The 15,920-nt window shown below is 34.4% G+C and overlaps 1 protein-coding gene across 1 annotated transcript in view; it reads right to left on the bottom strand.

Moving 5' to 3' along the window:
- GRIA4 (glutamate ionotropic receptor AMPA type subunit 4) overlaps positions 1-15,920 on the bottom strand; it is a 143,862-nt gene that overhangs the window by 45,900 nt on the left and 82,042 nt on the right. The window contains exons 8-9 of the mRNA XM_089915884.1: positions 11,303-11,509; positions 5,650-6,020 (exon numbers count right to left, since the gene is read on the bottom strand). Of these exons, the coding sequence (XP_089772010.1) occupies positions 5,650-6,020; positions 11,303-11,509 (578 nt within the window). The remainder of the gene's footprint in view (positions 1-5,649; positions 6,021-11,302; positions 11,510-15,920) is intronic.

Here is a 15,920-nt window from a genome sequence, read left to right as displayed (position 1 = left end):
ATTGTAGATCCAAAGTAACCATAGTTGAGAATGTTCTGTTTGTTTGTTGGTTGGATTGATATTCCATTTCTTATCTGAATGGAGGATGAGCTATGTCTTAAAGTTCTTTACATACTGGTATAAAAATGTTCTCTCTGCCACTTCCAACATGAGACCAAAGCATGTGACTTATTAATATGCAGTGTAACAGCACTGAAAACTGAGGCTAGCGCTCAAAAGAACATTTTCTCTTCACCATTTCTCTGGTTATCAGGGATGTGTGGGTGAGCAGAAGAAAAGTGAGAATGAAATGAATAAAAATTCAGAGCATAATCATAATTGATCTCATTCAACAGGACTATCAGACTATCTAAAATTCCTGTGACAAATTATTTTTAAACATTTTCTTAATATGAGGAAAGATTTCATATTTTCAATGGCATTTCTAGCTTAAAATGCTCCCTTCTTAACCATTATTATATAAGTGACACCTGTTGGTTTTAACTTAACATTTGCTTAATCCTGGTTTTAAAACCATAAAACTGGGGATTTGTTCAAGATTGTGGAGTAGAAGGATGTGCGCTCACTCCCTCTTGTGAGAACACTGGAATCACAACTAACTGCTGAACAATCATTGACAGGAGACACTGGAACTCACCAAAAAATTACCCCACATCCAAAGACAAAGGAGAAGCTGCAATGAGACAGTAGGAGGGGCACAATCATAATAAAATCAAACCCCATAACCACAAGGTGGGTGACTCACAAATGGGAGAACAATTATTCCACAGAAGTCCACACACTGGAGTGAAGGTTCTGAGCCCCACATCAGGCTTCCCAACCAGGGAATCTGGTAACGGGAGGAGGAATTCCCAGAGAATCAGACTTTGAAGGCTAGCGAGATTTGATTGCAGTACTTCGACAGGACTAGGTGAAACAGAGACTCCACTCTTGGAGGGCACACACAAAGTAGTGTGTGCATCAGGACCCAGGAGGAAAGAGCAGTGACCCCATAAGAGACTGAATCAGACCTACCTGCTAGTGTTGGAGGGTCTCCTACAGAGGTGGGGGATGGCTGTGGCTTACAGTGGGGACAAGGATACTGGCAGCAGAAGGTCTGGGAAGTACTCCTTGAGCTCTCCCAGAGTCCACCATTAGCCACACCAAAGAGCCTGTAGGCTCCATTGTTGGGTCACCTCAGGCCAAACAACCAACAGGGAGGGAACCCAGACCCACCCATCAGCAGACAAGCAGATTAAGGTTTTACTGAGCTCTGCCCACCAGAGCAACAGCCAGCTCTACCCACCACCAGTCCCTCCCATCAGAAACCTTGCACAAGCCTCTTAGATAGCCTCATCCAATAGAGGACAGACAGCAGAAGAAAGAAGAACTACAATCCTGCAGCCTGTAGAATGAAAACCACATTCACAGATAGATAAAATGAAAAGGCAGAGGGCTATGTACCAGATGAAGGAACAAGATAAAACCCCAGAAAAACAACTAAATTAAGTGGAGATAGGCAACCTTCCAGAAAAAGAATTCAGAATAATGATAGTGAAGATGATCCAGACCTTGGAAAAAGAATGGGGGCAAAGACTGAGAAGAGGCAAGAAATGTTTAACAAAGACCTAGAAGAATTAAGGAACAAACACCCAGAAGAATTAAAGAACAAGCACAGGTGAACAATACAATAACTGAAAAGAAAAATACACTAGAATGAATCAATAGCAGAATAACTGAGGCACAAGAATGGATAAGTGACTTGGAAGATGGAAAGTTGGAAATCACTGCCACAGAACAGAATAAAGAAAAAAGAATGAAAATAAATGAAAACAGCCTAAGAAACCTCTGGGACAACATTAAACACACCAACATTTGCATTGTAGGGGTCCCAGAAGGAGAAGAGATAGAGAAAAGACCCAAGAAAATATCTGGAGAGATTATTTGAAAACTTCCCTAACATGGTAAAAGAAATAGCCACCAAAGTCCAGGAAGCACAGAGAGTCCCAGGCAGGATAAATCCAAGGAGAAACATGCCGAGACACATAGTAACCAGATTGACAAGAATTAAAGACAAAGAAAAAATTTTAAAAGCAACAAGGGGAAAATGACAAATAACATGGAAAATGACAAATAACATGGAAGTCCCAGAAGGAGAAGAGATAGAGAAAAGACCCAAGAAAATATCTGGAGAGATTATTTGAAAACTTCCCTAACATGGTAAAAGAAATAGCCACCAAAGTCCAGGAAGCACAGAGAGTCCCAGGCAGGATAAATCCAAGGAGAAACATGCCGAGACACATAGTAACCAGATTGACAAGAATTAAAGACAAAGAAAAAATTTTAAAAGCAACAAGGGGAAAATGACAAATAACATGGAAGGGAACTCCCATAAGGTTAACAGCTGATTTCTCAGCAAAAACTCTACAAGCCAGAAGGGAGTGACACAATATATTTAAAGTGATAAAAGGGAAGAACCTACAACCAAGATTACTCTACCCAGCAGGATCTCACTCAGATTCGATGGAGAAATCAAAAGCTTTACAGTGGGCTTCCCTGGTGGTGCAGTGGTTGAGAGTCCGTCTGCCGATGCAGGGGACACGGGTTCGTGCCCCGGTCCAGGAAGATCCCACATGCTGCGGAGTGGCTGGGCCCATGAGCCATGGCCGCTGAGCCTGCGCGTCTGGAGCCTGTGCCCCGCAATGGGAGAGGACACAGCAGTGAGAGGCCCGCATACCACACAAAAAAAAAAGCTTTACAGCCAAGCAAAAGTTAAAAAAATTCAGCACCAACAAACCAGCTCTACAACAGATGCTAAAGGAACTTCTCTAAGCAGGAAACACAAGAAAAGGACCTACAGAAACAAACCCAAAACAATTAAGAAAATGGTCATAGGAACATACATATTGATAATTACCTAAACGTGAATGGATTAAATGCTCCAACCAAAAGACACAGGCTTGCTGAATGGATACAAAAACAAGACCCATATATATGCTGTCTAGAAGAGACCCATTTCAGACCTAGGGACACATACAGACTGAAAGTGAGGGGATGGAAAAAGATATTCCATGCAAACAGAAATCAAAAGAAAGCTGGAGTAGCAATACACATATCAGATAAAATAAACTTTAAAATAAAGAATGTTACAAGAGACAAGGAAGGACAGTACATAATGATCAAGGGATCAATCCAAGAAGAAGATATAATAGTTATAAACATATATGCACCCACCATAGGAGCACCTCAAAACATAAGGCAAATGTTTACAGCTATAAAAGAGGAAATTGACAGTGACACAATAATAGTGGGGGACTTTAACACCTCACTTACACCAATGGACAGATCATCCAGACAGAAAATTAATAAGGAAACAAGTTTTAAATGACACAATTGACCAGATAGATTTAATTGATATTATAGGACATTCCGTCTGAAAACAGCAGATTACACTTTCTTCTCAAGTGCATATGGAACATTCTCCAGGATAGATCACATCTTGGGTCACAAATCAATCCCTGGTAAATTTAAGAAAATTGAAATCATATCAAGCAACTTTTCTGACCACAACACTATGAGGGTAGAAATAAATTACAGGAAAAAACCCCGTAAAAACACAAACACATGGAGGCTAAACAATACATTACTAAATAACCAAGAGATCACTGAAGAAATCAAAAGGTTTTTGATAAACCACAGCAAGATCCTTTTTGACCCACCTCCTAGAGTAATGGAAATAACAACAGAAATAAACAAATGGGACCTAATGAAATTTCAAAGCTTTTGCACAGCAAAGGAAACCATAAACAAGACGAAAATGCAACCCTCAGAATGGGAGAAAATATTTGCAAAGGAATCAATGGACAAAGGATTAATCTCCAAAATATATAAACAGCTCAAGCAGCTCAGTATTAAAAAAAACAAAGAATCCAATCAAAAAATGGGCAGAAGACCTAAATAGACATTTCTCCAAAGAAGATATACAGATGGCCAAGAGGCACATGAAAAGCTGCTCAACATCACTAATTATTAGAGAAATGAAAATCAAAACTACAGTGAGGTATCACCTCACACTGATTAGAATGGGCCTCATCAGAAAATCTACAAACAACAAAGGCTGGCGAGGGTGTGGAGAAAAGGGAACCCTCTTGCACTGTTGGTGGGAATGTAAATTGATATAGCCACTATGGAGAACAGTATGGAGATTCCTTAAAAAAGTCAAAGTAGAATTACCATATGACTCAGCAATCCCACTACTGGCATATGCCCAGAAAAAACCATAATTCAAAAAGACACGTGCACCCCAATGTTCATTGCAGCACTATTTACAATAGCCAGGTCATGGAAGCAACCTAAATGCCCATAGACAGATGAATGGATAAAGAAGATGTGGCACATATATACAATGGAATATTACTCAGCCATAAAAAGGAACGAAATTGAGTTATTTGTAATGAGGTGGATGGACCTAGAGTTTGTCATACAGAGTAAAATAAGTCAGACGAGAAAAACAAATACTGTATGCTAACACATATATATGGAATCTAGAAAAATGGTACAGATGAACCAGTTTGCAAGGCAGAAATAGAGACACAGATGTAGAGAACAAACATATGGACACCAAGGGGGGAAAGCGTGTGTAGTGTGGTGGTGGTGGTAGGATGAATTGGGAGATTGGATTAGTGTACATATGTACACTAATATGTATAAAATAGATAACTAATAAGAACCTGCTGTATAAAAAACAAATAAATAAATTTTTAAAAACCCATAAAACTATTACTTGATTTTCTTTAATTTCTTTTCATTTCATTATTTGAGGATTATTGATTCAACTTTCTATGTTATTGGAATTTAAGCACATTTATAGTGTTCCTGGTTCTTAAGGAATGCAAACTGCATTGTAACTAAAATGTCTCTTTTTGAGAAAGCATTTCTTTAAAAACACATATATTTGTGATGCTAATATAAGTCACTTTAAATTCAATTCTTAGCTTCTCCTGCCTTCAGCTATTTTTCTGAGAGAAATTTGGTATTTTTCTTGCAACAGGAGGTTGGCTGCATTTTTGACAAACATAACTGAAACACATCCTTATGGAATGAGCCGTTACTCCACCGATAAGGAAAACAAATATAGTATTTACGTTGCTGACACTTTGCCTACTGCTTAGCTTGTTTATGATTATTAGATAGAACAATGTATATCTGGAACCTACTATATTAACTCAGGTTTTAGGTAACTCCATGGTAGAAATCTCCATTAAGCTACATGAGATGTAAATGAGTTCAAAATTAATTTTCAAAAGTGAACAGAACAACAAAAACATTTGATTTTGAAAAGGAGACAACATGAAAATAAATTCCTATTCTTAAGAATTTAGATTTAGTTTCCATCTGTAATCACTGAAAGAAATATTAATACAAAGTTATTTCTGATGGGTTCCATATGTTACTTTTCCATTGGGAAATTAATCTTTATGATGTATCCATACTTTGTGCTAATTTGGAAAAATCGGTTATGAGTATATTTAGATTAATTTGGGATTGCAAAGTTTTTCTGTGTTTCAAGCAATGCTCTGCCTCCAGGAAAAGAACATATAGAGAGATGTTATGCACAATATTTAGAATTACTGTGGAATTGGTGAAGAACTTAAGGGTTTTGAAACTAACCTGGGTGAAATGTCACATCCTTGCTGCATAAAAGCACCCAAGGAAAACCAGAGGCTGTTAAAGATGCCAAACTCATTGGGAGGCTGATCACTGGGTCCTTCCTTTCCATCTTCTGGCTCTTCTGTGTGCCACTCATATGGACTAAACCTACTAACTAGGAACAAGACCACGCTGACACCAATGTAGGCAAAGACTATGCACATCCAAATCTCATAGGCCAGAGGATCCAAGAAGGAAAACACTCCTGGTTTAGATTTCTGAGGCTTTTTGATCATAATAGATATGCCCAAACTCATGAAGGGCTTAGAGAAGTCAATGACCTCCTCTCGGACCAAAGTGATTGTCAGAGGGGCAATAGCAATCTCTGCTTTCTATAAAAGAAAAGACACATGAAAACATGTAGGTTAATAGATTTCATGAAGCAAGTAGTACTGGATTGATCCATTCAAAGTTAACCAGTTATGTATTTATTCTACATTTTTTGGGGAATACCAACAATAAATAAGACCAGTGATAAATACAAAGATGAACAGATTTGTTTTCATAAAATATTATATCACTTTAATTGCACAGAATATTTCTATTGGTGCTAGTAATTAGATGAGAGGAAGAGAAAACGAGTAGACATAAGCAAAAATAACTTGAATTCAAATAACTGCCTTAGTCTTTAAGGGTCTGAGATGGCGCAGAGGAGGATACTCGATAGCTTTTCCATATGGTTGAATTTCTGAATTTCTTAGCCAGAATTGCTGCTATTTTGCAGTGTTTTCTGTTTCATTTGGAATGTTGTCACTGATTCATTACGTGGCCATTCCTTAATATTATGAATTGTGAATTTCAAACATCCTTTTCTTTTTTATTCCTTTCCAGTTATGAGTAAACCTATCATAAAGTCTGCGTTTGTGAGATAAAAGAAACCTATTGTCTGACAACATTTTTTGACTCAGCACACACACACAAACCTGGAAACTGACATTTATTTCTTCCTATTCACATACTTTGATTTCTACTTTCAATTTCTAAAAATGATTTTGGAAAACAGTGGATTCAATTCTCATATATTATTATTAATAAGACACCAGCTTCCATTTTCATTTTGTGATTCTGAGTAATTTTTCTGAGCCTTTTTCCATATCTCTAAAATGAAGACATTTTCTTTCCTGTTTACCTCATTGTGTTATTGCAATTATCTGTTAAACAAGCCTTAATAAAACAATAGTAAGCATTTAATGAGGGATTATGTGTCTATGCTGATTTAAATATTTGGAATGGCTTTTCACTTAACCTTCTTAAAGAGATAAACAATCTTACGTTTATCATTGTTTTATAGATGATGAAACTGAGACAAATGAGTTTTACACATCATAGCAGCTCTGCAATTTGAGACTGTACTTCTTCTATTAAATCATGCCATCTCTAAAATCAAATGAAATAAAGTGTGGTGAAAAAACTAAATTGTTACATGATCTACAAATGAAAAAAGGTTTTTTGATTATTTATTTTAAAAGGAAAATATTTGGCATTGAAATGGAATCTGAAACACAGACATATATGCTCTTACATAGTGGCTGCCACTCTTACATTCACTCTATATCTCCTCAGGCCCCTGGATTGATACAATGGCCAGCAGCTTGATACAAAGGCAACTGGAGGGTTAGCATGGGGAATGTACTCTGGCTGTCACGTTTTCCACTGGGTGACTGAGGATTAACTGCATACACTTTCAAGTGGGAATAAACTTAGTTCACATCACAAATGCCCACATATAATACAAAAGCCAGAGAATCATTGCTGAGAGGTTATTTCCCCATAGTTATTATTATCTGTATAATTTTCATTATACAGTGATATATGAAGTAGATATAGAAAAATTAGTATATAAAAACAGAACCAGAAATTTAGGAAAATTTATCTTCATTTCCTTCACCTACTCTTATTATTTTCTTTATATATGCCCTACTAGACATTGTTTTATGAATATTAATTTCTTATTTTAAAATGGGATAATATATAACACTATATTTTATAATTCCTTTTCTCAAGAGAATGAGTTATTTCAACATTATTTCAACATATATAGTAAAAATAAGTTTTAATGATTGCAAATATTTTATCATGTTAAAGCATCAAAATTTACTCAATTTATTATTTTGGGGGTATTTATATTGTTTCCAGTTTTACACAATTTATAATAATGGTGATGTGAACACCTTTGAAGACAAATCTTCACACATATCTTTATTATTTAAAATAAATTTCTAGAAAGGGATTGCTGGTCTAAATGATAACAATCTTTTTAATGTTCGTTACATGTTTTGCCCAACTTTTCTCCAGAAAGATCATGCAAATAGCACTGTGGGAAAGCACCTTCGGCTTTGAACCTTGGATACCCCGTGTATCTTTATTCTCATCTATCTTCACCAATTTGCTAATCTCATTGTATTGATTTGAATTTTTTTTTGTAAAACAAATAGCCACTTTTACTCCTTTTATGTATTACTTGTCATAATCTGCCCCATTTCCATATGGGGTATTCATTTTTTTGCTTACTAATTTATGTGTTTTAAAATAAATATTAAAAATATTATTTTTCGTATATGTTTTTAATATTCCCCCAGTCATCAGTTTTGGTTTACATTACTTAGTTCATGATACTTTATTGTATTATATATGTTTTAAAATTTTGTTGTAGCCATATAAAATTATCTTTTTGTGTTTTCAGCCATTGGTTTCATGCTTAGAAATATCCTTCTCATATCATGATTAATCTCAATCATATATTTTATTCTAGTACCTATGCTCCCTCTATAATTTATCTAGCATTTTGCATGATAACGTATCACAAAATTGTCCTGCTTTCCCAGCAGGAATAAGTGAATAATGCATTCTTTCACTGATTTGAAATACCACCTTTCACATACTACAATGTTATGTGTAGTATATTCTGAAATTTTTTATTTATACAAGTTACCACTAATGAGAGTAAGCCTTAAAAGTAGAGAAGCATGAAGAGAAATAAAGGAGTCTCCAACACATAAAACTAGATGCAATGGAAAGCAAGCATTAGATGATAGTGTGACAGCAATGTTCAATGAGGACACATTTGAAGTTCTGAAATTTGTGATTTGAAAGAGGCCAGTGAACAGAGGATACATCTGAGTTTTCTCTGCTAACATTGGAGATGTTGTGTTTGCCTTGTTCCATTACCTCTCAGTGACTTCCAAAATTGTGAGAAATATCTCCTGTAAGAACCTGATAATATTTGGATTCTCAAAGACCTCTGGAGTAAGGCTCATGAACCAGCATTTTAACACACACCACAGGTAATTCTGGTGTTGGCAGGCCATGGAACTTGCTTTGAGAAAAAAAATCCCTTGGGTTAAAATATACACACACAAGTACAGCGGGGCCCAGAAGAAGGCGCTGGAGCAGTGTACCACAGAAGATCATATAATGAACTTGCTGCAGTGTGCAGGTGTGACAGGCAGAATGGACCTGAGAGTGTCACGGAGGTTTTGAGCTTTGGGGTAACCATCTGGTGGTGTGCTGAGATTACATATGCCTGTCTCACAGATAATCTATCCCTAAAAATTACAGTAACAAAGTTTGCAAAGAGTAAAGTAAAAAAAAATGGATTCAAAGTTAATCATTTTGCTGGCTTTGTTGAGTATAAGAATATAGATGGGGTTTTATTTAGGGCCCTGCAAACTGGGATTTCATGTAAGTATTAGCAGTAAAAAGAAAAAAAAAGTAGTTGAGAAACAAGTAAAGACTTTGCAGACACCAGAATGGAAAATATCAAATCTGTGGAAAGTGTATGAGACATGGAAAAAGATTCCTTTTGGGAAAAAACTGGACAACTCAAGTGGCAAAGATCAGATTATTTAAAACCTAGCAGGCTGGCTGATGAATGAATAAGCATTAATAACCATTATGTTATCTTCTCTCTCTGAGAACTGCCTGACTTTGGGACTTTCTGTGCCTGTGACACGAGTACTACTGATACAAATTTTTGGTGTTAATTACGTTACTCTCTTCATATCACCTGTTTTCATTATTTAAACAATATTCTCCCACTAAAATGTGGTCAGAACCCTTGCCAAGGGGTGAGCCTGGGCTGCCAAATTGGTAAGGACTCCAGAGGAGAGATATGTAACAAATGTCTTAGAAAGTAACTCTGGTTAGTTATCTGGTCCATAATTAATTGGTAATCCAAGAATGAGTTTTTGAGATCAAATACTCAATAGTGTCTTCTAAAGGATATGAATTAGTGTAGTTCTAACATTTAGGTTAATGTTCACATTTAAAGTCTAAAAGTTTAAAATATTACCAATGAACACATGCTTTAGGAACCCTTTTTCTTTAGGACTTAAAACTCAATATCAAACTGTTGATGAGCCCTGTGATAAAGTACTTTTTGATTTTTTAAAACTGCAAATTTAGTTTTCCTCACTTAGGGCACCTAACTAGTCAGCAGTTCTTTCAAATGAAGATAAAACTAACTAATTGCTCTTTAATGTCAAACAATTTCTTCTTGCTGCTGAGGTTATAGCTACCATACTGGACTGTGTGGAGAATGTTCATTGCTTCACGGTCTGAAAAGCAGGATGCAGAATCACAAAACTATTGAATTGCAGTTCTGGCTCGGAAAGTGAACCCCTCTATATATTTCAGTTATGCTCTAACTTGTTCTACCTTTATTCTTTCCTGGCGAAGGATGACTCTTGTGTAATTCTTTATTTTTAAAGGGGTCTTGTGAGAATTAATCAGACAATGTGTTTTGAAGGTGAAATTTGTGAAATATGAATTAGCTTATAGAAAGTTTCAGAATACATTTCAAGTGTATGTGACTTATTGGTTACTTGATGAATAGAGCTTACTGTGAGCTCTAGGTTTGTTTTCTGGACTTTGGAAATATCATACCTTCACTAGCATTTGATAACTGTTGGCTTGATTTTAACACTTTGCAGTGGAACCTGAAGAGACCGATCTTGTTCTGGTTCAGGCAGGAACGTCTACATTGAATTTGCCGTTGGCTTTCAATATATACACTCAATATCTTGTGAACTCAAAGGGAAGGGCATGACATGATTTCATGTGAAGCTCATTATGGAATAAATTCTAGCTTTTGTGTTTTGTTGTGTAGGAAAAAATGATGTTGTTGCATTAAGTTTAAATTTACTGCGTTCAGCAGAGTTGTAAGAACTTCACATTATTGGTGAATACTTTAATATATGTTAAAATAGTTTACTGATTGCTTCACCAATAACTTAAAATATATTTACCAGTAAATACAACCAACAGGGATATAAGTAACTCTCAAAATAGTTCTCAAAACAACATGTCTATGGTATAGCAGCATCAGGCTTAAGAGAATAATCATGGCAGATACTGAAGTCAGTGTTATTTTTTATAAAATAGGACATTGTATTCTGAATTTTTATCTTTTTGAAATTATCAAGTATTAGTTTCTCCCATTGTTTGGAAATTGCATTATTAATGAAATAGAGAAACATTTGACATCGTATATGCTTCTTTGAATGTAACTGCAAATTTAAAAGACAACAGTAGACATTTAAAAATTGATATGTGCCCACATGAAAAAAAACTTCAGGTTTATGTAAGTAAATTTTCAATAGATTGATTTGCTTACCCCATAAACAAGTTCCCCTACCATCCCATTCCAGATTTTTGTGTCTGCATCCCTTGCTCCATATTTTCCATCAGGGACAATGGCAATTTTATACTTGATACCAATATGTTTTGCAATTTCAGATGCCAAATCTACACAGTATCCTTCATACTTGTCATTTCCTTCAAACATTTCATGATTTTTCTTGTACATAACATATGGGGATTCCTATAATGAGAGAAGTAGAACTGTAAGGGAGAAATTATAAAACATTCAAAAATTTTATGCAACTTTTCAGTTTCAGAATTTAACAAAATATTATGTTTAGTATTAGTACACACACTGATTTTGTGTGGCAAGAAATTGATAGTAAAGCAGATGAATGTATAAATGTGCTTAGAAGTATATTAAGTTGCTTTACATTGGATACTAAAAATTAAATCTTTAAAATAATTTTCTCTTGAGTGATTATTACGTACCTAGCACTGTGACTATGATAGGAAAAATATACATTAATAATAGACTAGAGAAGCATAAATTATCATTTATGGCAATGAAATGACTATTTCCAAAGTATCTCATGACCTGAAGACTATTTAGGAGTCAGCTTCGTGTAATAAAAGACTCATTCAAAGTCACAGTTCTCCGTATTCTGCATCTTATTTAGCCACATTCAACTGAGACTTTCTTTAGGAAAAGAGCTCTATCATTCTTCTTTGCTCTTTAGCATTTAGCAATATGTCTTTCTCAGAGCAGGCATTATTAGCAAGTTCAAAGAAGAAATGAATTAGTAGTTTTAAAAATTTTATATACTAATTTACATTAAATTGGCTTTCCTAAAATTGTCCTATATTTTGGCTTTAATTAGGGCTGTGTTCCATGAATTTTTATTCTATTATAAAATATGTTTCCAATGGAAACTAATAATTTTTCCCCAATTGTGACAATCACACACTTCAAGTAATATTCCCATTTAGTTTCTGAAGCAAGTAAGACAAAATAGCATGAAGAATTATTGTGAAAATCCTTATAAAATGAAAAAGATTACTGTTAACTAATAATAACTGAACAGTTTTCAGTACACATACACACACACACACATACACACACACCTCTAAACCAAACCATTTAAAGTCTGTGAAACCAAAGAGACATGTTAGCAAAAAAGCACTTGATTTTATAAATAAAACCTAATGCCACCAACTCAAAGATAGGCCTGGTGAACACACAGTGCGTACAGAACTCCTGGTCACACTTCAGATTTTTTAATCATTTGCAGACAAGGAGTGACCACTTTTGACCACAGTGTCATTGAAGTAATGATTCATATTTTATAAAATTGTACTGTGACATTTAGTAATTTTAATACAAATCTTTTCTTTTCTCCCAGAAATCTGTAGTTGGGAAAGTTGAACTTGCTCTTAAAACTCTGGATTAGAAGGTAATTTACTTTGTATTACATGGCAGTCTACACTAATTCTGATTTTGTTTTTAAGTGCTTTGTAAATGTAGAAACTATTTCTAAAAACTTAATAAAACTGTACATTACATGATATATGATTCTCTCATAGAGATGCCTAAATAACTCTATTGTGGGAAATTGTATAGCATTGCTCCTTGTATTGTTTTCTTAAATCCTGCCTTAGGTAGACACAGCCAAGTGACCCAGAAGTCTCTCACTTCTTCCTTGAATTTGATGAATATTCTAACACTGGACTTGGGTAAAGAAAGTTTCTCCACCAACAAAATAAAGGCCGCTAATTGTCTCTTTAGATAGATGAAAATTATTTGTTAACTTACAGAAAACATTCTCCAAATATGAAGCATTTTTCAAATTATGAATGTGGTTATGAAAATCGGTGAGTTGTTGCAATACATTGTTAACTTCTAAGCTATGCTGTGGAATATTAGTAGTTAAAATGAACTAATCCTTTCATTATTTCTTGAAATAGCTAGTTAAAATATGGAAGAATATGTATAAAAAAGCAAGAATCACACATTTGCAAAATGCTTAACATTCTAATTGAAATGGCTGTTAGTATAACAAACAAGAGGTTTTCAAAAGGAATATTGCTAAGGTTCACATTTGGTACTAAGGTTGATAAATTCTAAAGTGTCTGAAATATTTGAACACATGAATTTTAGCCCTCAAATATGTATACTACCATATTAGCTTGTGTACAGAAGTTTCTCTAGCTAGTATTATCATCTAATTTGCAAAATCCCCTGTACATTATATAGTGAACAATTTGCATCATTCAAAGCTGCATTTTTAGTATTTACTTAAATATTTGTTAAACACCCACTGTGTGCCAGGCAGCTTGCTGGGAACTAGGGGTACACAAATAAATAAAATATCCCCTTCGTCCTCTTGTGATTAAGGTTAAATTCTTTTTAATAAAGGTAAAGGAGTGAGAGTGGTAGGGGACAATAATAAAATATAGTAGTAAAAAATAATATTAGCCCTCACTTATTTAGTGCTTACTCTGTGTCAGTTACAGAGTTCTAAGTTCTTAATTGTTCTTTAATTGTGCTCTTTTATTTACTTTTCACACTGCCATTTTGAGGTAGGCATTTCCCATTTTGCAGATGGAAAATTTAAGCTTAGGTTCAACAAATTGCTCAATTTCACAGAACTAGCAGGAGTGAGAGTTGAACCTATATTTTGAAATATCTGGACATTTTTGAAGCTATTGTTGCATCTGTCAAAATATATGCAACCATTTGAGATTTCATATGATTTAACAAGCAAGGTGACAAGATTAGATAAATGAATTTCTATATTTTTAGTGAATGAAATTCTCTATATGAAATCTTGAGTAAACAATGTAGATAAAATCTTTCCATATTTCCTCATCGTGTCTGGTACTCAATAAATATAAGGCATTCAATAAATATAAAGATCTCCTTGTCTATCGGTGCTTCCTAAATAAGAATATCATGGAAAAGTAATTGTATTGGAACTTCTTATTCAGATCTTCAAAAGGAAAGTAAATATTGACAAGTTCCAGGTCACCTCTTCTGAAACAGGTACATGTATATATAAATACATGTATATATAAATACAAATTTATTTAGTGTTTTCATCTTTTTCAGTTTCCTTTTTGGATAGCAAGGGCACATCAGGTCTTTGTTTTCCTGACAAACGAACCAATAAAGGCTAGAGAAACCTTCAGCTTACTGAAGATGTTGATTAGAACAAACAAGGGCATGTTTGTTTGCACAAACAAGGGCATGCATAATTGTTGATATTCAGGTATTGGTGCATGGAAATTAAGATAAATAAGATGATCACACTCAGGAAGATGGAAGAACAAAGGGAGAGAATTGCTAGGCATTTCTTGCAGGAAACCTCTCATAGTTGCTCAGTTTTTCCCAATTTCTTTGAGTGTGTCTCATTTTCCTTTTCTTCCACATCAACTCCAAATTAGCAGCAAATCCTCAACACTTTCCCAACCTCTTCATTTGCCCCATCTTGAATCTGATAATTTATCCACAAGTAGCCCTTCAAACACTGCATACTTGAGGAGATTCAATACAAAGTTTGGGGGCTACTACAGGTGAAGAAAATACCAAATCTTTTCAATATAATAAAAAATGAGTTATAGCCAATCATTAAGGGGTATTTGTGGGCCGTTTTTGTTACGCAACCTTATGGAGCCCCAGGTGTTCAACTGTGAATAAAAATGGAATATAACCTACCATCTTTGTTATCAACTACTTTGTTCTGTGGGACAATAATTCCTTAGAAGTTATTTGAAATGCACTACTTCTTAGTGACTATGAGTTTATTACCACAATTTCCATAATGCATAGTGTTCTACATCTGCTCTGCAATTTCAGGAAAGAAATCAATCTCCGTTTAAAACTACTACATTAGGGTTTGCTTATGAAAATGTTTGTGTAAATGAATTAAGATGATTTTCAATCAGTAAAGTATCATTTTCCTGTTGAGGAAATTCTTGTTTGTATTTAGCAAAAGTAAAACTATTGAAATATATATATTTATTAGAAAAGCTTTAAGGTTTTCTAAACATCACAAATATAATCATTAAAATTGCTACTTGAAAACAGTTAAAATAATAAAATCAGTAGCATCAACAAAAGTTATTTGCTATGTGGATATTTGTTTTTCTCCAAAGATCTTAATGTAGATAATTTATCCCATGTGTAAAATTCTTAAAAGTGAATATTAAAATGTTATTATTCAATACATAAAAAATGAGTAAATTTAATGGCGGCACAGTTTTAAACTTATTGAAAATAACTTATTTAAAAACATTGAGTTATAAGCTCTTTGGAGGCAGGTGTATGTATGGGGAAGATTAATATCTGGTACAGGAAGAAAATAAAAGTATCTATTTTCTGTATCGGTATATACATATATGTGTATATAAATATGTATGTGTATATTGTATACACACATGCATCTATGTATAGTGCATTTACAAAATTCTACATAGAGAAGATAAAATATCAAACAACGCATAAAAAGTATAAGAAATATTCCTGGAAGGACTAAGTGGTATAAGTAAAATTGCTTTAAGGTTTATAATGTAATTCTGAGTCTACGGTGAATAAATTTGGGTTTTATGGAAAAATTTCCAAAAGGACTGTTATGTTCCTATGATGGCAAGAA

This window comes from Delphinapterus leucas, chromosome 7 (genome assembly GCF_059928025.1).
Source record: "Delphinapterus leucas isolate spDelLeu-1000000601 "Yukka" chromosome 7, BTC_Dleu_Yukka2, whole genome shotgun sequence".
In the NCBI taxonomy this organism is placed as follows: domain Eukaryota; kingdom Metazoa; phylum Chordata; class Mammalia; order Artiodactyla; family Monodontidae; genus Delphinapterus; species Delphinapterus leucas.
This window is presented reverse-complemented; position numbering and strand designations above follow the sequence as displayed.